The sequence below is a fragment of the Pteronotus mesoamericanus genome, unplaced genomic scaffold, assembly GCF_021234165.1.
Source record: "Pteronotus mesoamericanus isolate MK-2021 breed Mesoamerican mustached bat unplaced genomic scaffold, CSHL_Meso_final contig_752, whole genome shotgun sequence".
Taxonomy (NCBI): Eukaryota; Metazoa; Chordata; class Mammalia; order Chiroptera; family Mormoopidae; genus Pteronotus; species Pteronotus mesoamericanus.
In genome coordinates, this window is record NW_026555251.1 from 309,033 (window position 1) to 333,576 (window position 24,544).

General features: G+C 58.1%; 2 protein-coding genes across 5 annotated transcripts in view; one reads left to right on the forward strand and one right to left on the reverse strand.

Annotated features, from left to right (window-relative positions):
* Positions 1-8,510: 8,510 nt before the first annotated feature.
* Positions 8,511-13,595, reverse strand: JMJD4 (jumonji domain containing 4). Of its 4 annotated transcripts, none has more exons than XM_054584062.1 (6): positions 13,082-13,595; positions 12,665-12,830; positions 10,487-10,612; positions 9,851-10,082; positions 9,189-9,335; positions 8,511-8,924 (listed from the first exon to the last, which is right to left on the reverse strand). In XM_054584062.1, exons 1-6 carry the CDS (start codon positions 13,344-13,346, stop codon positions 8,625-8,627), a joined length of 1,236 nt encoding a protein of 411 aa, XP_054440037.1. In that variant the 5' UTR covers positions 13,347-13,595; the 3' UTR covers positions 8,511-8,624. The 4 variants fall into 4 exon arrangements, with proteins under 4 accessions (XP_054440037.1, XP_054440036.1, XP_054440039.1 ...); XM_054584061.1 differs by having other exon boundaries at positions 9,851-10,118; XM_054584064.1 differs by lacking the exon at positions 10,487-10,612.
* Positions 13,596-13,814: 219 nt separating this feature from the next.
* The window catches only part of SNAP47 (synaptosome associated protein 47), a 62,193-nt gene continuing 51,463 nt past the window's right edge, over positions 13,815-24,544 (forward strand). The window contains exons 1-2 of the mRNA XM_054584029.1: positions 13,815-14,014; positions 21,542-22,085. Of these exons, the coding sequence (XP_054440004.1) occupies positions 21,586-22,085 (500 nt within the window). The 5' untranslated portion in view covers positions 13,815-14,014; positions 21,542-21,585. The remainder of the gene's footprint in view (positions 14,015-21,541; positions 22,086-24,544) is intronic.

A 24,544-nucleotide genomic window follows, 5' to 3' on the forward strand; every position in this document is an offset into this window, starting at 1 on the left:
CAGGGGAGTCCCCAGATTTGAGTCTGGTCATTTTGGGGTCCAGGAGGTACAGAACCCTGTGCCCCTACTTTCACCTCAGACCGTCCCTGGCTGTGGATGCACCTGCCCACCCCAGGAGACGGAGGAATTATAGGCGCCTAAGTGTTCCTCTGCAGGCCCCGGGGGAGCTCCGCAAAGACGGCGATGCCGAGCGGGAGGCACCAGGGCCTCACCGTGAGGTGGGAAGCGCCAGGACAAACTCTGCCCCTCAGACCAGGCGCACGGGGGCATCTGCACAGACCTCCAACCAGGGGGGCGGGGATGACACCTGGGGCTCAAGATTAACAAGCACCTGGAGAAGCTCGGTCCCCACAACTCACCTTCCCATCCTGCTAGCCATGACCTAGGTATGAAAATGGCAAAACTGCCAGGCATCCAACACTGAGCCACCGGCTCCTGCCCAGGGTGGGCCCTCAGCCCAAGGGTTCCCTTATCACCCTCCAACACGCATGCACACACGCACTCACGCGGGACGAGGGGTGAGGGGCGTGGGGCTGCCCAGGTGGGGTCACACTGCGGCCTGGCTGGATCGCCCCCCTTTGGCCTGCCCTGTGTAGCTGTGGTGTTGCAGGCGAGGGACCAGCCAATGTCTGTCACAGCAGAAACTCCTCGCACGCGGGGCTCTCCTTAGCCCAGAGACTTGGAAACTCAGGACACGAGGACGCACCATGCTCTGATGAGTGTCTCTGTTCAGTCGGGCTGGACAGGGGGCTGTCTCTAGACTGTGGGTGCCTAGTTACTGATGTCACCAAGGAAGTGAGGTCACTTCTTCGAGGTCCCATTACCTGGACCCTTTCCTCCAATCAGACTCATCCAACACAGCCTCTGGGCTGTTGACCGCCTGGCCTGCTCACCCGTGTCACCTCCGTACATGTGGGCCCACACCTCGCACAGCCTGCCCGGCTCCCCGGAGGTGTGCCAGGCCCCCAGCCTGAGGACAGAGCTGAGTTCATGCCTCTCTTTTCTTACCAGTCCTGGGAAAGCATTTGTGCCTCGCAGGCCCCCCCGTCTCCCAACCTGCACAGTAAGGGTGACGCATTTCCCAAGGACATCATCATCAGCTCTGGAGGACATGGTACCTATAATGCCAGTGGGTAGGCATCACAGAAATCTGACGCATTAATGTAGAGGGGAAGGACGATGAGCTTGGGTGGCATGTGGCATGAAATGCCACTCAAAACCGGCCGGGGGGCCAGCTGTGTGCTCTTGGGGAGTTGCTGCCCAGCTTGGCCTCATTTTCAGATCTGAATCTTCAAGGGGTTAAAATCAGAGGAAATTCAGACATTGTCATCCACTGGCCTAAAAACCTTCCAGGGGCCTCCTGTTAAAGGTAGAATCAGACCCTGTGCTCAGGTCCGTCCCTGTGGGGGCAGCCTGCACAGTGGCTCCTGGTGACCCCTGCCTCCTGTGTGTCTGCTGAGTGTTGGTAACTGGATTCTGAACGACAGGACGCAGCCAAGGTGGTGGGATGTCAGGCCCAAGTTTAATCAGAAAAACTGTCACTTCGCTCACACACTTACTCTCGCATCTCCTCCCTCCCTCTCTACTGCTGCTTCAGTGTCTTCTCTCTCTCCCTCTCTCTGCCTGTCTGTCCGTTTCTCAGTCGTGTCTCCCGAATTGGGAGAGCAAGCCCCAGTGTCTTGAGCTGTCCCATGCAGAGATCCCCAGCAGAGAACCGAGGGAGTGCCAAGGTCAACAGCAGGAACTCAGGGTGTCGGATCAAACTGTATCCAAAGCCCAGGCGAGTGAGCCTGGGGGTGGCTCTGCCCCAGTCGAGGCTCCGCTGGGACCCAGCGCTTCCTTCGCAGAGATCTAGAAGCAGAGGCACCGGCGGTGCCCGACGCCTGGCCCGCAGGGCTCGGAATGCCGCGTTCCGTTCGTCCTTCGAGGTGCGCGGTCTGGGGGCAATGCTGTTCGTGTCCTAGTTTCTCCCTCTGACAGGGGCAGCGATGATAAGCGCACCCTCTCTGCGGTTATTCTGGAGAGCGTTAAAGCATTAATGTTCAGAAAGTGGTTGGAACACTTGGATATCACAATTCCTGTGTCTATATGTTATAGATAAGTTTTTAAAATGCTCCTTACACCTGAGGTGGGGACCGGCGCCTGGCGGCACGCAGGGGCTCTCCCTGAGCTACGATAAACGGCGAAGGGCTGGCCCTGTGGGGGGCCTCGCAGACGCCCCGCTGCCCCCACCTCGCTTCGCCCATAGAGGAGCCAGGTCAGACCATCGATCCGTGCGGCCCTTCTCGTGGTTTGAGACCAGGACTTCTCAGGATCCTGGGACTTCTAGAGAGAGATGGGACTTCCTGGGTGAGGGTGGGGGCCGTCAGGGTCAGCTGAGCCTTCTCCAGGGAAGGCAGGGGTACTGAGCTGAGGATAGACCCGGCCCCAGCCCAGGACCTGGGAGCCAGGAAGAGGAGCAGAGCCAGCCCCAGGGCCTCAGACGGAACAGGGAGAGGCCAGAAGAAACCCCTGGGGCCCATTTCACCAGTTGCTCCTGCTCGTAGAGCCCGGGGCCCAGGCAGAGAGATTTGAATGACTCTTTTTCAATCTAGAAATGCAACTGTTATTTGTTCAAAATCATACATGTGCTTAATGTTTAAGCTAGTGAACCTCTTTGCTGAGTGCCAGCTGCTGGTCGGTCTGTGGGGCTGAATGAGACCTCATCTCCCAGGCGCAGCTGCACGCGAGGAATCCGCTGCCCCGGGGGAAGCTCCGAGTCCTCGGCCTCAGCCTCCAGAGGAGGCACAAACAGGGCACAGCAGGGAGGCAGCTGTGAGCCCCTACACCCCCCATCCTGCTGCAGAATATTATTGAAAATAATTTCCTTGAAAAGGAAGGAAATTCTGATACAGGCCACAGGAAGTGCAAGAACCTTCAGGATGTGATGCTAAGGGAAATGAACCAGTCACAAAAGGACAGGTACAGGATAGTCCCGCTTGCATGACGTTCCTAGTGTAGCCAGAGTCACAGGGGTGGAGGCTGGAGGAGGTTTCCAGAGGGCGGGAGGAGAGGGGAGCGTTCCAGTTTTGCAAGAGGAGAAGAGTTCTGGAGGGGGTGGTGGTGTGGTTGCCCAGCCTGTGAATGTAACCGATACCACTGAGCTGTGCGCTTACAAATGATTAAGATACCAAGGTTGTTGTGTGTACTTCATCGATTTTTTTTTCCTGCAAAAAGCTTTATTGTTTCCATTTGGTCCAAAGCATGGGAGAGGCTCCCTGGTGTTTAAAATGGTGTCTAGTGGTTTCAGGCAGAGGCTCACACAGAAGCCAGACACCAGGGGGACACCATACCCTGGGACGTGGCGCTGGGGTTTCCCTTCAAGGCAACACGGTATTTTGTGCCTTTTTAAATTTACATGACAAGGTAGTCACTTTGGTGAACAAGCTCCAGAGCTGGTGCCAGCTGCACCGCCAGCTCCAACACCAGCTCTGGAGCCAGAACCACAGCACCGGATCGACTAGGGCCACCCCTGGCTCCGGTCCCACCTCCATATTTAGAGATAGTGCCACTCCAGAGTCACAGCCAGCCCCAGCGCAGCTCACAGGCAGAACCTGCTCTGGCACCAACTCTGCCAGCAGTCCCCAACGAGTGCTGCTTCCAGCGCCAGCGACATGCCAGCCCGAGCAAACCCCAGCCCCAGCGCTGGGGCAGAGCCAGCGTCACTCCGGCTTCAGCGCAGGCTCCGAAGCTGGAGCCGGCTGCAGCGCTGGCTCTGGTGCTAAAGCCAGCTCCTTTCCCAGCTCCAGCACCAACCCCAACGCCAGATTTGGAGCAGCTCCAGGACCAGCTCTAGCACTATCTCTGGAGCGAGGGCCAGCTTCACAGCCTTTGCCAGAGCTAAAGGGAGCACCCACTACAGAGCTAGGGCCGATTTCAGCACCAGCTCTCACATCAGCTCCCGAGTTAGCCGGCTCTGGCACCAACTCCGGAGATACAGGCTGCTGTATCGCCAACCTTTGTGCCATGTCCGGCGATAGCTCTAGCACAGATCTAGATCTAGAGTCATCTCCAAAACGGATTCCGAAGCTAGAGCCAGCACCCAGTTCTGGGTCAGAGTCAGCGCCAGCACCAACTCCAACACTAGCTCCAGAGTTTGGGCCCACGCCAGGGCCAGCTTTTGCATCAGCCCCGGAGACGCAGGCGGCTCTGGCATGAGCTGGAAAGCTAGAGCCAGTGCCAACCCTGACCTAGGGCTGCCTCAGCACCAACTCTGGCTCCGGCACCAGCTCAACACCCAGCTGGAGGCAGAAGCAGCCCTGTCGCCAGCTTCCTCACCAGCTCTAGCGGCGACTCCAGGGCTCCAGCTCCAAAGCCGTGGCCCACTCGGTGTGTGCCAGGAGCCCCAGCTGGTTCCAGCACCAGCTCCAGAAGCAGGATGAGATCCAGCTCTGGCTCCAGTTACTTCTTCATCCTCTTCAGAGAAACAATTTTTCTTTGATTTTCGTCTGTTCTCTATTACATTCACCTGAGCGCTAACATTTATTTTTAAAGTTTATCTCATTTTTCATTCACAAAGGTTATCTTCTAACCTGCCCCTAGTGATACCCAGCCTCAGGACCTTCCTCTACAGGGCGCAGCTGGCCAGGTAGCTCAACAGACAGACGTGGCCCTGGACAGCCGGCACTGCCCTCCCAACCCGCCAGCCCAGGCCACCTCCAGACGCGCCTCCCCATGGGGCGTCTGTTCTGGCTGGGCGTGGGGCCTGACTGTCAACAGCTGACCTGGGGGCCTGTGGTCCTCTTGTTGCCTCGGGTGCCTTCCGCTCTCTGGGAACCGGAGGACTAGCTGACTTCGGCCAAGGGCCCTGCCCTCTACACTTCCATCATCCCTTTGCAGGCACAGGTGGGTCCCTCTCACCCATGCCCACAGGCAGCCAGAGCACCCCCTCGCCCCTGGGCCTCAAGATTGCCATTCTCATGTCTGGAGCACCTGCCTGTGGACTTCCTGGGGGCCCGGCCCGGCCTCCCACTGCTCTAGCCTTTGTCAGCAGACGGCACCGTGAAGGTCCCATCGCCGAGTCTGGCCTTCCCCTCCCCCAGGAGAGAACCACTCGTCACATACCCAGCTCTGTGCCAGGTGGGGAGGCGCAGCAGAGTCTGCTGATGTTCTCTGGTTCCCCTGCAAGCGCCAGGCACCAAGGGCTTGATGAGGCCACAGGACGTGGGGTCGATGGGAGGTGTGACTCAACCTTTTGTATACAAGGTAGAAGAAGTTTACTAGTTGTTACGATGCTTGTTTTAAATAGTGAAAGATACACTGGACTATTACACTGAAGTCCTGTTCTTACTATAGACTGGGAGCTGTGGGTTGGTTCTTTCGTTCCCTGTGTTAATTTAAATCAAATACAGACTCATTTCTCCTAAGAAGTTTTGCAGAGTCATTAGTTTATTTTAGGTGGGAGAAGGGCCAGCTCCCACCCTGGTTCCTGAGGCCACGCCCAAGCCCCCTTCCTCAGAGGACAGGTTCACTCCAGGGTCATGAAGCTGGGCCAGCAGCAGAGACAGCCCCGCAGGCTCCTGGGGTTAGACGGTGAAGGGACTCACGCAGGCAGAGCCACAGCGCCTGAAACTGGGCGTCTAAACGCAGCACTCGCCGCGCCTCGCCCTGCCCAGCTCCCTCCGAGGGAGAGGGCGCTCTTTCTGCTCCTCCTGCTGAGGCGTCTTTTGACCAGACATTAGGGACGTGGAGCTTCTCGTTTGGTCTCAGGGACTGCATCAGCGTTAAGTGGGGAAAACGTGTGGAGACGGAACCACGTGCGTGGAACAGAGCAGGCCGCAGAGGGTCACCTGCCGGCGGACGGAGGCAGGACAGGACTGCCAAGCCCGGCCCCTGTAGAGGCTCTGTGCTCGCCCCCTGCCGGGGCTGCAGCCCTCGTGGGATCCTGGCCTGCGGCCTCCCGCGCCTTTTCCTTTGAGGAAGAGGGGACACTTTCTGCTTCTCCTGCTTAAGTGGCTTTTGGCCAATTGGGAGAGTGTAGTGTTTAAGTTCAAACTAAAATTCATAAGCACTAAATGGGGAACAATGTAAAAAAATATTAAAACATAAAAACGTGGAAAGGAAAAGGCCAGAAAAAGGTTATTAGCAAAGAAAACGAGGGAAGGCAGGGCTCCACCCTCAGTCCCCACCAAGGACCCTGTGGTTGGCCTTTTCCCCAGATTTGGATCCTCCTGGGAGGGCGCCCCCGCCTCCCCCACTGCCCCGGTCAGGTAGACCGTGTTCACCCTCTCCCGCTGGCCCTGGTGAACGTGTTTAGTCCCGTCATGGGGAGAGGGCTGCGAGATGCACCCTGGCGGGCAGGGGAGGGGGTGCCAACAGGGCTGATGTCCTTGGGCAGCAGGGACACAGCATTACCAGTCACACACTGCAGTACTTCCAACCCAGAGGGAAGCACACCTGTCCTGAGCTCACCTGAGTGCCCTGCGGGGCAGACCCAGGATCGCGGGCTTGCACCGACTCAGCAGGGGCCTCCGGAGCCAACACGGCCGGCAGCGCGTCCCGCCACTTACTCCAGCAGCTCCTGAACACGCTTGTACAGGCAGGGGCCTGGGGAGGGCGGCCGGCTCTGTCACCCCTTCCTCCCTGGTGGCTACAAGGGTCACCCATGCAGGGCCCAGGGTGAAGGTGCAAGTAGAGGACAGGGAGAATGGTGACAGTGGCGGCTGAGCCAGGGATTGTGAGTTTGGTCACTGACGGCTCAGTGGAACTCGGGGGGTGCAGAGGCGATTGCGAGGGAAGGCCGAATCGCCGCAGCGCGCAGTGCCTGTCAGCCTGCTGCGTGCGCCAGCACTGCCCGATGGCTCACAGCGCCTGCGCTGGACGGGGAGCTGGAAGGCGCGGAGTGGCGGAGCGCGTGGTGACCTAGCCCACTGAGTGCCGAGCGGCTCCTGCACAGGGCGTGTGGCTGTGAGAAGCAAAAACGTCCGGCCACGAGCATGGGAGCGGCTGTTCAAAGCCAGAGTGGGCTGGAGTGGAAGCTGGATGGAGCGAGACGCACGCGATTGGCTGTTGAACGGCACGTGGCGAGTGGCTATGACTGACACACGGGTGTGTGAAGTGTGAGGCTGAACAGAGAACAGGCAGTGGCTTGTGAACAGCATAGCGAGTGCAGCGATTAAATGGCAGAGTGGGCGTGCAAATAACGGAAGTTGGTATGGAACCTGTGCAGAGTGATCACTGACTCACCCAGTGTGTGGGCACAGTCCTGCCTCTGTGCCAAACCAGGGGCTGAGAACACTCAGGGAAGTGCGCAGAGGGCCTGGCCCACGGCAGTGCAGGGGCCGGTGTGGTGCCAGGGAGCGTGGCCGGGGGGAGCAGTGACTGCCGAGCCCCAGCGAACAGATGCAGTGATCACGTCGGCTGCCTATGTGCCCCCATGACAAGGCCATGGTGCCACTTGGTCGAAGGCCAGTGTTGTCATTGTTGTCAAGAGTTTTTAGATGAGATTCACATTTAACTCAGCAGCCTGAGCAAACAAAGCAGATGACGTGCCGTGATGCAGGTGGGCCTTGCCCAATCAGCTGAGGACTTAAAAACAAGGGCCAAGGTTTACAAAGCAATTCCGCCTCCAGACTGCAGCACAAACCCTGGCCCGACCCAGCCCGTGGTGACGTCGTCAGCTCTCCTCTCAGGCTCCAGCCTTCCCTGCAGGCGCACACTCACGAGCCCCATTCCTCCCCACACACCCAGCGGGTTCCATTTCCCTGCAGAACACTCAAGTGTCCCCGGTACAGTGCCTGATGCGTGGAGACTGACCAATGGAACATCCGGCTCAGGACCTTGCCAGGGGGTGGCCACGGCCAGTGGAGGAAAGGAGGCCGCTATGTAAAGAGTGGTCCACGCCCTGGCTGGCGTGACTCAGTGGATTGAGCCCCAGCCTGAGAACCAAAGGGTCATCGGTTCAACTCCCAGGCAGGGCACAGGAGGCCAGGTCCACACACTGATGTTTTCTCCCTCTCTAAAAAAAGTAAAAAAACCTCAGAAGAAAATAAGAGTGGTTCAAATGTGGGACAGAGACAGGCCCTGCAGCATGGAGGCGCCTTGGGCCCAAAGCTCTACTGCACCCTGAGGGGCTTGCTCCAGAGGGAGGCGTGGACTTGGGGGGTGAGTAGCTACTGCGGAGCGGGCCTGCGCCGCTGTGGACGGGACGCCCGCTGGCTCGGTGCTGGCATTTGCTGCGGGAAGGCCGGGGACCGGAAGGAAGCCCAGCCCCACGCCACTCACACTCCCGAGTCCCCAGCACACTCCCTCCCAGCCTGGCCACAAGCCCCAGTTACCAGCAACTCTCCACCCACCCGTCTCTGCATCCGAGTCCCAGCCCCGCTGGGCCTCGCGAGAACAAGGAACCTGGGCCCTCTGGACAGGCACGGAGGTCCTGCAACGCCAGGACGGTGGCAGACCCTTGAGAGCCGAAACTGGATCTGAGGAGCCAAGGCAACAAGGCTCACCAGGGAGGCAACACACCCCAGGCCACACAGGAGGATGGAGCTTTATTTCTGGAAGGGACCCTGGAGCAGGCAACGGCTCTCCATGCCAGTGCCTGCACAGGCCCACCAAGACGTGTCAAGGGACCCGCACAGCACACACTAGAGAGACCCCATGGCGGCCACGGCCTCCTCCAGTTGCTGCAGGAGGTCCTCTGGCCGCGGCGAGAGCACGCTGGTGTCCACTCTCTGGAAGTCGGGGTTGGCTACCACAGACGCCAGCACCTCAGCGATCCGGCTGATGTCAAACATGGCCTGCTGGGGGCCCAGCCCAGGGCCCTCGCCACCCCCCTCTTCACCAGGGCCTATCTCCTTCACTAGGAGGAGCCTCCTTTCGGCAATGACCTTGAGGAAGTGGTAGAATTCTTCAAAATTGATCCCAGAGCAGGACCTCATGATGACCTAGGCCAAAAGGAGTGACCAGTGAGCACTGCTCACTTGCACCTTGGGCAAGTTTCTGCTGACTGTGGACAGAGTCCCAGCTGCAAAGGACCCCAAGCCATGGACCAGCCTTTGAGGATGGAGACAGAAGACAGATACCTGGCAGCCAGCCAGTGAGGGCCAGCCCCAGACTGCCCCGCTTACGGACTGCCCCAGGTGAGCTCCCCACCCGCTCCGTGGCCCTGGACTCGTGGTCCTCACTGCTGTCCAGGCCAGACGTCCCACCTGGCAGTGGTGGTGCCAGTCAGGCATGGTGTCCCTCCATTCGCCGACCTCCCGCTGCACGGCACGGAGCTCCTGCTGCAGGAAATGCCACATGTTGGCCAGGTTACAGCCGTTGACCCAGTTATGGTTGATGGAGATAGTGTCCTCCTGGAAGAGGCAGGTTGCAGGATGTCCCCTCCCCCATCCTGAGGTTCTCCCATCTCTACTCAGCTGGGAAGGGCTGCTCCCGCCTAACTCCCAGTGGGTGCCAGCAGGGAAGATGGACCTGGGTCTGCGGTCATTTGTGTCCACAGCTAACCCAGAGCGGGGCTCCCCAGGGGTCCTGGAGAACCCCGCTGTGTGGGGACTAGGAGAGTACTGTCGGGGGGTGGGGGGGAGTCAGCATGCTGTGCGGAGGTGACATGCCGACACATGGGACCGGCCTCACCATGGCCTGCCTTGTCACATACCCAGGGTCTCCCTAAGGGGCGGCCCGCCCACCATGGAGCCGGGAGGCAAAGACACAGCCCTCTCTCTTCAGGAAGCAGCTAGAATAGTGCCAAGGGCAGGCCGAGGGACAGAGTCGAGAGGCAGTCAGGGCCAGGCTGCTGAGCCACGTGGCCTGTCTCCCTGTTTGCCTGGGCCACCTCTTGGGCACGCGGGGAAGGGCATGCCCACCCTACCAAGTTGTGGACTTGGTGGTGCCACCCGCTGGGCACGAACACCATCTCGCCTGCCTCCTGTGTGACCTCCAGAGCTGGGCTGCCGCACTCCGGCCCTGGGTGCGGGCGGCTCTCCAGGAAGGCCGGGGCGGTCACGTCGTAGGGCAGGCCACCATGGCAGTCCCGTAGGGTTTCTTCTTGGCCTGGTGCGAAGAGGAGCCACTTTTTCCTCCCGCAGATATTGACAGACCAGCTGTAGGAGCGGAAAATGTCGGCATGGAACGGCGACCTGCGAAAAGTCCCTGTTGGCGCCTTGTGGCCGGGGTGTGGGCTTTGGTTTTGCCAAAAAGACTGGCCACACTCTGGGACCCGCGATTCCCCGGCTCTCACACCTGTCTGTCAACCACAGGGACAAGCCAGCCGTGCCCCATCCCAGCACATCCTGCAGGAGGGACATGGGCTCTGGGAAGGGCCTCAAAGGAAAGAGCACAAGTGGGCTTGGAAGTGCCAGGCCTGGCAGCTGCCTCCACGGCCTGGCAGTTGCCTGCATGGCCTGGCCCGGGGGACTCGCAGAGGCTCCGAGGCAGCCGCCGTGGTTCAGGGCAGTGACGAGGGACAAGGTGTGAGGCGGCGGGGGGTGGGGGGATGCACGGTTACCAGGTGCCGGCGGGGCCCATGTAGATGAAACGGTAGTCGTCCACAGCCAGGGTGTCCCAGTACTCGTTGAGCCAGTCGGAGGAGAAGTACACGGGCAGGGTGAACAAGCCCTCGGCAGAGTGGTCCCTTCAGAGAGCGAGCGGCATGAGGACGCTGTCACCGCCACACACCCAAGCCCCACATGGTCACTGACGTGAGGGACCCTGGGCGGCCTGGCTGAGTGGGGCCACCTCAGACGACCCTGGCCCGACTGCCAATAACCACAGCCCCCAGGGGCCCCGCTGAGCTCGCCCAAACAGCGGAACCACGGAGGTGTGCAGGCGAGAGGGCTGCGGGGGCTGTGACAGCGCCCAGCCAGCCCGCGCAGGTGGCAACCAGGTGCTCTGGGCCCCCCAGCACCGGTCCCAGGGTTTCGGACTCTGGCTGAGCTGGGGTCTCGGCACATCACCTGAATCGGACTGGCTTTCTGCAACTGTGGCTGCTCCAGCGCTTCCACTCACACCAGCGACCTGGACTCTGCTGAGCAGACGCCAAGGTCACAGGCCCAGACACAAGGACAGCCACGCACACCAAGGTCCTCTGCACCCTCAGCCTCTCCAACCTCACTCCACAGTGAGCACCACAACGCAACCATGCGCTCCCCAGCACAGGAGCATGTTAGACCAAGCCAAGAGAGAACGGCGGCCTGGAGCAAGCTTCTGGGCTCGCTCACACGTCATGCTCGGTCGGAGGTCATGGGGAGAGGCCAGTGCCACCAAGCCACTTGGAGTTGCCTGAACACCACGTCTTGGTGCACTCAGACGCCTGCTCATTCATCAGCCCCTATCTGCCCGGGCCTGGCCGGCTCTGCTCTGTTCATTTTAAGGTTGCCAGGGAAAATACAGGACACTCAGTCAAAACCAAATTTCAAATAAACAATAAAAAGTTTTTAGCTTAAGCATAACCCATGCAATACTTGGGGTATACTTACACCCCCCCTCCCAAAAAAAAGAAAAGAAAAAAATGCACCCATTGCCTTTTTGTGAAGCTCAACTCCACAGCACATAACTACCGTCTACACAGAAGGCTCCATGCCCAACACAAAGAGTAGTGGCTGGTGCAGCGAGGACGTGCTGTGGGGGCTGCAGGCGGAGGCTGGTGCTGGTGTGTCTCACGTACTCCAGCACTGGTATTAGAGTCACCTGAGCCTGAGTTCTAGTCTCCCTTTACCTTTTACGCCTTAGTTTCCACATCAGAAAAATGAGAATTCAATGCGGGCACTCATTCACCCAACACTGACTAAGTAACTAGGTGCCAGCATGGGGAGTCTGACTAGGAATGTTTCTGCTGGTGAAATGCATGACCCTGGGTGGCACAAAACCAGGGGGCCACTTCAGACAGTGGGCACGGCAATGGGAGGGAGATGTTTTCAGAGCAGCATCGTTGGAGCTCCCCAGGTGGAAGTGTGCAAGGGGGAGCGGATACGTTCCTCTCTGAGGAGTTGGTGTTGCTCCAAGTGATGGGGGGCTTTAAGCAGGAGAGACACAGTCCTGCTGGGAAGCCTAGCAGTGGGGTGCAGGACTCAATGCAGGCGGCCAGTCAGGAGACTGGTAGCACAACAGGCTGGACATGGAGAAGCGGGGTTGGAAAGGGAGGTTGGGCCCTGACTGGTGTGGCTCAGTGGGTTGGGCGTTGTCCTGCAGACTGAAAGGTTGAGAGTTCAATTCTCGGTTGGGGCACAAGCCCAGGTGGCTGGTTCAATCCCTGTCGGCGAGTGTACCAAAAGCAACCAATTGATGTTTCTCTCTCATATTGGTGTTTGTCTCCCTCTCTTTCTCCCTCCCTTCCCCTCTAAAATCAGTAAGTATGTCCTCAGGTAAAGATAAAAAATAAAAAGAAAGGGAGGTTCATTCCAGGGGACATCTGAGAGGAGGAACAGAGGTTGGGTGCTGCCATTTAGATGAGCAAATGTGACAAAGATGTGATAATCAGTGCATACCTGCACCTCCACCAGCCCCGCATTCCCCATGCAGCTGGCTGCGTGCATACCAACAGTCGGCCACACTGTTCTGCAGAGAGCTAGGTTTTTTATACGGATTTAAATTTCTAACTTGTAAAAAGACGGTATCCCCCTTGCACAGCCAGGGCTCACTCAGGTCTGGAAAAAGCAGTGCGGCGGCCAGTGCACCATGCCTTTACCTGCACAGGTGCCAGTCTTTGAGGTAGAGACAGCCCCGTGGAGAGGAGTAGCCCCCCTGGATGAACTCTTTCCAGTAGTTGATGTAATCTCTGAGGGGCATGTGTTCTTTAGGGTTCGAGTTGTACTCCTGGACCCCGCAGTCTGCAACAGGTACAACTACGTCTCCTGAAAGGGGAGGGTTAGGCACAGGCTTTTCTGAGTCCTCCAGCTCGTCCGTTTTCTCTGATCCTGTCCACCCTCCAACTCATTGCTACACTGTCTCCGCATGAATTCTGGGAACCCACTCATTCCGTGCCTTCCCCCAAAACCCGCAGCAGCGCCCTCTGTAGCAGGACATAAGGGAACTTGGCCAGATGAGACCGGTAGCACAACAGTCTCTAGTCCAGGGCTCGCTCGCGCTCTCCCTCAGTCCTTACCATAATTCTGAAGCAGATAATCGAAGTCAGGCTTCCCACTGGGTGTCACCCAGTGCCTCCTGCTGCCCCAGCCCTCGGTGAAGGCGCTGGAGAAAACACACGGCAGGTTGGGGATCAGGTAACCCTTGAAGAAGTCCGCGTAGGAAAAGGAGTCTGGATTCTCAATAAAGTCCACACGGTCCGGGGTCGGGCAGACACTGCTGGGGAGACGCCCTCGGAGGCGTCGAAAGTGGTTCTCTGCGAACACGCGCGTCTCCCTGTCCATGTCCGGCCAGGCTCGGCGTCCATGGGGTGCGGGGCTGCCAGAGGCCGAGGGGATGTTCAGGATGGGACAAAGGATTGCGTCGTGGAATGGAAAAGCTTCCGGGGAGTCAGGTGGGGAGAAGGGGGCGTCTGCCGAGAGCGGAGGGACTGCGAGCAGCGGGGAAGCTCCCAAGGACGGCGTGCCAGTGCGGCCGCCGAGTGATAAGCGGGAGCCAGAACCCAGGCTCGGGACTCCCACCGCGGTGCATTTTAACCTGGGAAGTGAAAAGAAAGTACTTCCTAAAACTACTTCCGGAGCAGAAGCCGTGGGCACTCACGGCTCACAGCCTCCGCGCCGGCGGGAACGAAATCGCGAGGTACACTACGGCGCCGTCGGCCAGACGCTGCCCGGCGGAACCAGGAAGCCGCGGGCAGAGTTCCTGCCGGAATCTGTACCAAGGCGCACCGGGCCTTGAGCGCATGCGCACAACACGGGGCGGCCCTCACCGGGCGCAGGCGCAGGGAACGGTCTTTGGAACTGCAGACCAGCGCCTGAGATTGTCAGACAGCGACCACCCCGAGCATCGTCGTGTTCGCACTTCATGACTCAGGAATGCGTCGTTTCTAATCTTCGTCTGGGCTTGTGCCGCGCCGAGGACCCCTCCTTTTTCCAGTGCCCAAGGGACTGGGGTAGGTGGTGTGTTGCGGTCTGGGCTTTGAAAGGTGTAGAAGGGCCAAAGATGGGGTACTGGGGGTGGTGAAGGACCAAGAGGATGATGGGGGACCTGGAGAGGATGGTGGGGGCCTAGGGGGATGATGGGGACGTGGAGGGTAATAGGAGAGCCTAGGGAGATTGTGCGACTCTGGAGGAGATAATGGCGCATCTGGTGATGGTGGAAAGCTGGAGAGAGTGATGGGGTGCTTTCGGGGATGATGGGAGCCTGGGGGGATGGTGGAGACTTAGCATGGTGGTGGCCTGGAGGGCATGTGTGGGCCTAGGGGGTGGCGGAGACCTGAAGGATAGTTTCTGGGGGTGGGGGGAGACCTGGAGGAGATGGTGGGTGCCCTGGGAGAGACTAAGGACCTGGGGGTGGGGGTGGAGGAATAGGAGGACCTGAAATGAGGGTGCGGGGATCCAGGGTGGGGATGTGAGGCTGCGTACACTGCAGGCCTAAAATGGGGGCACATGAGTGGGAATGTGGTGGGGGTGACATGTCTTGGTCTCAGCATATTGGGGAAGTCAACGTCCGACAGTCACAAACATCAGCATGGGAAGAGAGAAATCAGACTTATTACTGTGTGAACTTGGCAGATGTACGTGGGGCGTCAGCAAGAGTGAACAGAGTTGGGAAGACCTTGACAACGTCTCCCGCACACTAAAGCAGGAAAGAAAAAAAGCAATAGGACCTCCCTTCTCTCACCTCCTGGAAGGAAAGGTAGAGGAGCTGTGCCGTCTGCACCTGGGGAGAGACTCCTGACTTCCTGGAGCTTTTTGTTTGCAGTTCAGTCACTACAAGTTTCTCCAGAAGGAGAACAGGGAGCATCAGAAGAGGGGAAAGGCAGGGGAGGGGAGGACTAGGAGGAAAGTGTTTTGGGGGGTCTGAGGTCCAGGTGGAGGGGTATCTGAGGTGGGGGCGAAGAGCACTGGCAAGATGGGACTGGGGGTGGGAGTCGTCCGTGGCAGGTGGAGCAGCGGGAGGTGGTGTGATCTGCTTCCCATCTGCCTCCTTTGTCCATGTGGCTAGGGTGTGGCATTCCTCACTGGGCCAGCACAGGGCAGGCAGTGAGAACACACAGTGAAGGCAAAATGCAGAAAAAGAGTCACCCATAATCCCATCCAGAGATGGGCATGTTTTCCTTTTTGACGTAGAGTATGTTCATTCTTGTACTCATTCATTCGTGTTCCCTGTACACTCACACGGCTGTGAGAGTGCATATCATGGGGGGCAGTGGGGCAAAGTATCGTAAGTGTGTAAGGATTTGGGAAACGTGGGGCAAAGTTTGCACCGTGGGAAAAATGCAATTCAGGTGGGTTGTCTGGGAGGAACCCAGCTCCCAAAGGCATGTGGTTGAGAGTAAGTTGCCTAAGAAAGGGCAGGCTCTCCGAGGCTGTCGCGCAAGGTAGGAGGTAGATCTTTCTTGAGCACTGGCTGGCCCAGGCATTTGTGTCATGTTTTCCCGAGTCCACATGGTGGCCTTCTGGCATCAGCAGTGTCACCACCATGGTACATGCAAGGCTCTGAATGGACCAGGGAGAGCAGGTCTGCGTACCTTCAAGGCCACTAGACGGCAGCCTTAGCATCACCTGGAGCTGGTGAGAAAAGTAGACGCCTGGGCCCCGCCCAGACCTACTTCGGTCACATCCTGGGGGTGGGCACTTCGCAGTGACACATCCCTCAGAGGGCCAGAGAGAAAGCAGCAGGAGGGAGTTTAAAAGTAAGTCCTTTGTAGGAAATGCAGTGGGAATTACATAAAATCCTAGTTGTGTGCTCTGAGGAGCTAGGAAGATGGGGCACACCCTGTGAATACACCATGTTGTTTCAGTAAAACATCCCCAGCAGCACTTGGAACCTCCCAGGCTGAAAGTGGGCGCCTCGGAGGAGCGGGAGGGAAGGGTAATGGAAAAGGCTGGCCGGGCCCCTGCAGACACTGCTCCCACTGTTCCCGCTCTCAGTCGTCCTGCGGTCAGCAGTTGTTGGAAGGTGTGTAAGATGTTGCTGGTTCTGTTTCTCTGGAAATTAACTAAAAATAGGTGTTTACTTGATGCTGAGTCTCACTGCAGGCACAGGTCCGATGCAAGGGCCGAGAGAGATCTCTTGTAGTAACTGCCGTGCGTCCTAAGTGCGGCCCAGGGACTGGGAGCATCACTGGCCGTGAGCCCCAGACGCCCTTGCAGGGCCTTGCCATGACCTTCCCGCCCCGTCTCGGCTCTAGCCTCAGGGTCCACGCAGGTCTGTGTGTCTTTCACTGGCAGATGTGGGCTCTAGACTACAGCAGGCAAGGACCAAGTAAGGACTCCAGAACTCAATGTCGATTGGACCTGGGCCAGCACATGGAAGGAAGACAGTGGTCCACAGGGGGCAGGCAATGTTTCCACGTGGTGTGGCTCGAGGCCCACTCAGCAGGCACTTCCCGGGCGCCTGGCTGTGCTGGCACGGTGCATGAGGTGCTTCTGCGCTCCTCCAGCGTGTAGACCCAGCTGGTGCTCGCGTGGCACACTCACAGGCTCTTTGGAGCTGTGGTGAGGGCTCTGTTCTGGGGGCAGAGGCGGGGAGAAGATGTTCCTGGGGCCGTGGGGGGCCCTGGGGCAGGAACAGAGTGGAGCACAGGTTGGAGGGGCTGGGTGGTGACGCTGCCGCTCCGCAGAGTGGCTGGGCTGTGGTGGGGAGTGGCCCGGCTCCAGGCACCTGGGAAAGGTTTTGGCAGAAGACGGGTCTTTTTCTTTTTCTTTCTTTTCTTTTTTACTTTATCTGATTTATTTCACTTAACATAATGCTCTATTTTTGTTACAATTAGAATTTTCTTTTTTTATGACTAGCATTCTGATCATATGTCTAGAAGTAAGATAGCTGGGGCTATGTCACATTTTCTGATCCTATGTGATGACTGTCATGTTGGAGGCTGGATGGAGAGTGGGTGGTAGGTGCAGAGTGAGGCAAGGGGGGACCTGCAGGGTTGTCCAGAGGAGTAGTGACAGCCTTGCCTGGTGCAGTGGCTGTGGGGTCAGGGCAGAGGACAGAGGCGGGCACAGCTGCCAGGACTTGCTGACGGATTGTTGGGAGGGATGAGGAAGGGGGATCCAGGAAATCCGCTCCCCTGCTGTGCGGGCCTGAGGTGGAGGGAGGAGGGTGGAGACGCCCACTGGGTGGCAGAGGGGAGATGCCCAGGCTACTCTGATGGCGATGGTGAGCGAGGCTGGGCTAGAGGTCAAGCATGGGAGGCGGCAGCTTGGAGGTGACTCCCACTGCCACGGAGCTGTGTTGACTCACTGAGCAGGAGAGCGTTGTGTTGACTAAGAGGGCCGGGCTGTGTCCTGGCCATCCCAGCACTCAGCAGTCGGGGTGGGGGGGGCGCGGGGGCTGGAGCGGTACAGCCAGCACTGGAGAAGGAAAGCGGGCCTGCGGAGGTGGGGCCTGCAGAGGTGGGGCCTGCGGAGGTGGGGGGGATGCCTTGTCTGGAGGGGCAGCTGGCTGAGCTGCGCAGAGCTTAGAGCAGCGTGGGTGTTTGGTTTGGCCCCTGCTGGCCTGTGCAGAGCTGTGCCAGGGAGTGGCGGGGACCGGAGCCTGCATGGGGGGCGGGATGAGCACAGGGGGCCGGGAGTGTCTGTGAGAGGGAGCGGCAGCTGGTCCGGCCGTGGAGAGGTGGGGGGGGGGGGGTGGTCTTGCAGGTGCAGCTCCTAGAGAAGGTGCGTAGGCTGTAGAGAAGATCGAGGGCAGCTGGGTGACTGTGCCTGGGGCCACATCCACTGGTCCCTTTTCATACAGGAGGGTATTGAAGCTGCCACACTCTTCGCTCTGTGTGGTCTCTGCTGCTTCCGCTCTCCAGCGGCAGAGGCGAGCGTGGTGCCAGAGACCACAGGCCCAAGAGCCTAAACTGTGCCCTGCTTGGCTCTTAGCAGGGCAGCGAGCCCCTGGGGCTGCGGGGAAGGGGGAGCTGGTGTTGCTGGAGAGGGAGAGGGTTGGGGCGAGGGGCACGGGTGCCTGGCCTTTGCGGGAGCAGGACACTCCCGCCCGTGGGCTGCACGTGGGGCCTGGGGAAGACAGGCACCCGGGAGAGGTGGGGCACGTAGGTGGAGCCCCCTGGTGCCCTATTGCGGTCTCTTGGGAAGCTGCCCTGGAAACTGGGGTAGGAAAAGTTGTGGCCACAGGATTCTCCTGTTGCTTTTCCCTGGTGTTTGTCAAACCTGAGGACTTACTCATCTTTCTTACGGCTAGCACGGCGGTGAGAAGTCCTTGGTTTCTCCTCCCGTTTCTGCTTTCTACTCTCCTCTCTCCTCCCTCCCCCGCCCCTTTTTGAATTTTACAGTATGTTAGAGCTGACGTTGTCCTTGGGTCTTTCACCTCAGAAGGGAAGTAACTTCCCCCTGGTTATAAAGTCCGTGGTGCGGCTGAAGCTGGAAGTGCAGCGTGCCTCCTTGGATGCTGCAGACCAGACTCTGTCATCATGTGGGGCGCGTGTGCAGTCTCCCTTGGCACTTGGGCGTGAGAGCTCAGGTCAGGCCATTGTTCACGGCAGCTCAGTTTCCATGCTGAACCCCACCGTCGGAGGACAGGGTGGTGGTGTATAAGATATGCCCCTCCCAACCCTCTCCAGAGGCCGGAAGTGGTCTGTGGCCATTGTGGGTGGCAGTGGGGGAGATCCCTTTCAGCAGGGGGACTGGGCTCTAGCCCGGGGCAGGGCTGACCCGGGAGCCCGCTGCAGTGATGGAGGCCCAGACACTTGACCCTGATGCTCGCCTCAGGTGTGGACATGCTGGAAGCCATGGTGACAGGGATGTCGTTCATCGCCTCCTAATGCTGAAAGTAGAGCCCTTCTGCTGTAGAGTCCAGCAGGCTGTTTGAGCAGACGGCACATTGGTGACGAAAGGCTGGGGCCTGCGGCCCCTGCTGCCCAGGCCGGAAGAGGCCTGTCCCATGTGGCCTGCGGTACCTTTTGTTTGTGTGTGTCTCAGAGTGCCCAGGCAAGGGCTCCTCTCATGAGCGAGGACACAGGGACCGCAGGGCTCCCTCTGCCCAGCACGCGCCGTCCGCACAAGGAAAGGCAGGCCCCATGGTGAGCTTCCAGGAGGCCCAGAGTGTGCCTCGAGAAGACGATCCTGTCCTCCGTTCAGAGTCAGGGGTCAGCAGTCAGACAGCCAAGGGCCTCCTTGCTGGCTTCCCAGGGACACGAGTGTGTGGACTCCGGCTCCGTCACAGAGGCGCCGGGTGAGAGTGTGCGGCTGCTGTGGGCCGGGCGTTGGAGCTGAGGCTCCCCTCGGGCTAGCGCCGACTGTCCTGGCCAAGGGCGCAGGCTCTTGGGCTCCCGCCTCCTTGGCAGGTCTCTGACCCTGTCAGCCTCGGGCTCTCATCTGCGGCCTGGGGTGCTGGTGCCCGCCAGTGCTCGGGAAGGCGGCTCTGGGCCTGCTGCTCCCGCTCCAGGCCCGCCACATTCCCCGAGCAGGAGGCTTGCCCTCCTGGTAGTCTTCGTCCATAGCAGCCTGCTCTAGGATATTCTTTACCACATGTTATCTTTGCTCTTCAGTGCAAGTATGTGCAGTCTTCCTGTTGCTGATTAGTAAGTGTTCTATCCCCTCACCTGTATGCTCCTCTGGTGTCTGAACTGTATAATATTTCCTTGAATATCCAGGTCCTGGGGCTGCTACTTCCTCAGAACTGTCACTCGTGCAACACACGTGGTGAGGTCAGTACTCTTGAAGGTGTAGTGGCCAGGCTGTCAGCAGAGTTTGCGAGCTGCTGCCACTGGCGCGTTTGCACATTCGTCCATGAAATGTGAATTGGACAGATGGTCCCTGTGGCCCCGCCAGGCCTGGTATCTTTGTGTTTGTTACTTCTGAGTCCCATATCTTACTTTATTTTGCAATAATGACAAAGTTCTCAGGCTGAACATGGCAGACCTTTTGTAGGCTTGTCCTGACCGCAGCTATTTGTAGGGAGCCCAGCTGGACTGACGTGGGGACTGCGCAACAGGAGCTGGTGGGCCGGTCTGTGTGTCTGGGGGGCGTGCGCCTGCCCTGCGCTCATGACCAAGAGGAGTTCCAGGACGCCCTGGTGACGTGCTTGAGTCAGATTAACGTACAGGCTAAGTTGGTTGGTCCCGTGGTGGGATTGCATTGTCTCGCTCCAGCCTGGCACGTTACCTTGAGTTTGCGGGGTGCGCTCTTCCACCTTTCCTTCCCTCGGCTTCACTGTCTTGTGCGCGTGCGCATTTGTGCCTGTGGCCAGTGCTGCCTCTCCCACTGGGAGCAGAGGCCAGCTCTGGCGGCCATCCGAGAGATAAAGGGGAGGGCCAGGGGGAAGCTGTAAACCCTTCCCACTTCTGAGGGCTGAGCAGTGTCAGTTCTAGATGCTTTTCAGGGTTGAACAGGATCGTGCTGTCCCATGGAGCCCGTAGGAACCACGTGCTCTTCTGAGTGCCTTTGAAATAGCAATTCAGTTAAGCCTTGCCACGCGGTGTGGGCCAGGCACAGTTTATCCCCACTTACAGGTCAGGAAAGGGAGGCGGAGGGGCTCAGTGACTGGCCGGAGTCACAGGCAGGCGAGTGGCACGTTGCAGCTGTTAGCGCGACAGCCGTGTGCAGGGCTGTCCAGCTGTGTTTCTGCCAAGCGCACTGTTTCCAGGTGTGTGACATGGTGGCATCTGGTACATCTTTCATGTGTACATTCATTAGTCGTTTTTAATTCATCTTATTACTGTTACATTTTTCACTGAGTACTAAGTGCCACTAAGTACTTGCAGTGCCACTGAGTAAGTGGGCACACCCAGGACGAGCACAGGTGCATCGCCAGCCAGGGGGACCTCGGAAGCCCTGCAGGCGGACCTCCCCCAGGAGGAGCCCGCAGGCCCGCCTATGCGCCCTGGCGTCTCGACCCCGGGTCCACCTTCGCACAGGCCTCATCACTCCCTGGCCTGCGGTTTCCAGCCTTTCCTGCGTGACTTTGTCAACTACATTGACAAATACTAATTAGAGGTAAAACTACATATAATTATATATGTATATAACGCCATCACTGTAAGTTTGTAGGGCTATTTTCTCTGTGAAATTACCTTTATAAAAGTTTTAAAAGGAGACTGTTAGTTCAGCGACTTTTTGTGAAGAGTGTGTATGGATCAGGCCGTCACAGCTGATACGGTGCGCGTGTGAAGGGTCTCGGGGTGCTGGCTTCCAGCAGCTTTCTTCCTCCGGCCGCACCCAGCTGTGGGCCCTGACCCCTGGGAGGCACTCTGGCCGGCACAGAGCGCTGGGCCTGCGGCTTGCGGAAGAGCATGAGTCTGCGACATGCCCATCCCCCTCTGCCAAGCAGGACAAAGACTTCGTCCTCCCTGTCACGGATGGGGTGAGCGCTCTTGCTAGGCAGGTGCCCCCTGTGTGCCGGTGTCTCGGATCTGCTCTGAACCGAGACCTCAACAACCTCACTGGTCATGTCCTAGTGTCTCTGGGCCAAGTGTGATGACACATTTCAGCCTCACACAGCCACTGACTTGTCCCTTCTCTTTCAGAGCAGAGTGGCTTTGGCCGTGGTGCAGGCTGACTCCAGAACCAGATGAGCAGAGACATCTGTGTCCACACCTGGCCATGCTCCTACTATTTAGAACTTGAGAAGCGATGGGTTCCTGGAAAACTTCTGTTAACTTCACGCTCAGTAAGATTTATGGCTGATAAAACTGGAGACCTCCTTGTCGACTTTCCCCTTGCTGACATAATTGAGATCAAGAAAGAAGCTTCTCACTTTATCTTCAGTGCTGTCACCATACTGGAAAAGGACCGTGTCAAGCACTGGTTCGGCTCCTTGCAGCCTAGTCGGAATGTTGTTTTCCATGTCATCGAGCACTTCTGGAGAGAGGTGCTGCTGTCTCCTCCAGGAGCTGCTGCGGGAGCACCCTCCTCCCCCGTGACCAAGGGGAAGCAGCTGACTGGTCTCATGGCCTGTTCCCAGAAGCGTCTGGAAGACGCAGCCAGGGTCCTGCACTTCCAGGGTGAGCAGCTGGACAGCATAGCGAGCGGCCTGGACAGAATGGCTTCTGACCTGGATGTGGCCGACAGGTGAGGCGAGTACGCAGCCCTACACTGCGCTAGGCAGCTGGATGTCTCCGCACCCCACACAGTCGCGGGGCACACCTGCTGTGGACAGGTGTGCTGGGCTGGCCGCTCTGGGCTGCAGGCCGAAAGGGCCGGTGTGGATGGAAGACACACCATGGCCGGGTTCCGCTTAAGTTCAGTGAGGATCACCTGTTTAATCACCAGAGTAGCCAAGAACGTTGTGTTGTTGACTTCAGTTTACCAGTGGGAAACTGAGGCTGAGAGGCCAGGGGACTCGTTTGGGGTCACACGCACTAAGCTCGTTAGCGTAGTTTACTTGTTTGCATGGCTGTGGAGTGGCCAGGTTTGAATGGAAGCATTTGGCTCCAGAAGCTGCCACCTGAGCTGCTGGACCAGCCACTCTCAAACCTTGGTCTTGGGGCCCTTCTACTCTGGAAAATCGAGGCACCCAAAGAGGTTTTGTTTCTGTGGGTTACATTATATTTACCATTTTTTTAAAAGCTAAAAATTACAAAGTTATTAATTCACTTAAAGAATACAATGATAAACTTGTGACCTAGTAACATAAATAACATTTTTTTGAAAAATAACTTTATAAAGCAAAACCTGTTCAGGGGAGAGTAAGGCGAGCCCTGGGGCCCAGTGCCTGCCTCCGCGGTGAGCGCTGGCTGTCCCATCCCCATGGAACGAGAGCAGCAAAGCCAGGCGGCGTCACGGTGCCGTGCGAAGTGCTGTTGATGGCACTTTGAGAGGCACGGGTCTGAGGCTGAGACATGCAGAGTTCTCCAGGGATCTTAGAGTCTAGTGGGAAGAGCCTCTCCCGGCACGTGGGAAGGCAGCTGGGGGCTCAGGGCGGGAGGCAGCCTCGGGGACGGACGTGGCTGCATGGGTGGTGTAGGTGGGAACCCTTGCCCCTGAGGGCCCCCACCTGCTCTCACCACCTGTGGCTGTTTCTTGAGTGCCTGCCTGTGAAGGGCAGATCTCTGCCAGCTGCAGGGACAGAGCCCCAGATGTTACCCTTGGGGTGGGCTTGCAGAGGAGGAGACAAAGGGCACCAGATCTTTGTCAGTTTTTCTCTTCGGGATTCCACAGGGCACCATGTGTTAGATATTTCGGGTGTGCAAAATAGCACGACAGGAAGACTGTGGAGATGGTGGGTGGGAGCCCTGAGCAGCAGGGCACATGCACCCTTCCCTTCTGCAGAGCCCGCAGCTGGCGCCCTGAGGGCTGCGCTCCCGGGGCGCACCTGCTGCAGGCCTCCCTCACAGCTGGGCACGCTTCTCCTGTTATTTGGCGATTTCTTCCTCTCGGTTTTTAAAACATGTGCCTTCTGGTTATCTGACTTCCTGGACTGAACTAACAGTTTCCTTTTCTGTTTCCTTGTTCTTTTTTTTACTTTATATTTCTTGTATTTTATCTTCATTCCTTTCTATTTATGCTATCAAATTTTTAATTTCCGAGAGTTACTTTGTGGTCTCCAGCTACTCTTGCTGCTGCTTCGTGGGCTTTCTGTGCTCTCTCAGGGGCTTATGGGCGGTTTCGTGCAGGAGGGGCCTGGGTCTGCCGCCTGCTTCAGGGGGACATTTTCCTCCTCCTCTGAAGCCTGCTCCCAGACATGCAGACCCAGTTCGGGGGGCTCCTTTCTGGACCCTCTGCTTCTGAATGGGGCCCAGCAGTGTGGCCAGTGTGTGTTTCAGGGGGTCTCTCGCCTGCTCTGCTGTTTTCAGCCTCAACTCCACCTCTGTCTTCAGGGATTCCTGGCACCGCCTGTTTTTCCAGTTAGGGTTCTGCCACGCAACCTGGGTCATTTTTCAGCTTCGCCTGTGTCCAGTAGGAATTAGGCTCTTCCACGGAATCACAAGGAAAGCATTCCAAGGACCCACGCATAGGAAATTCTGGAACGGTGTGGTTTATTCATGTAGAGATAGAAGCTGCCCCTTGGGTTACCACTGTCCATCTGTCCCACCATGGAAGATGTCCATCCGTGTCCTCAGCAAGGCCGAGACAAAAGCCCGTGTGTCCAGAGTTTTTCCTTCATATTAAAGCTTAGTTCTTTGGAGCCCACAGCAGCTGCCAGGCAGCCTCAGTCCCCGTCCAGGTGGCTTAGCTTGTTCCCAGTTGCTCTGGTGGCAGAGTCGACGTGGCTGCTAAGTGAGCGTGTTCTGAGAGAGAGAGAGAGCTCAGTCCTTTTGGAGCCCACGCCCTCAGCTGCGGGTCTGGTAGCTGCTAGACCCACATGGTCACATGCTTCTGGGCAAGAGAGCACACTAACCACTAACGGAAGTGTATGGGGGGCCGGGGAGGAGGGGAGGGAAGAAGAGAGAAAGAACATTAAGGGTGAGCTTCTTTGCTCCCCTGGGATTATATGGGTTTGGGTTTGGGTCCTACGAGGTCCCTTTTTCAGAAGAATCAATCAACTTCCCAGGCTTCTGCAGGCTTTGGATGGGTCCACCTGCTAGGCA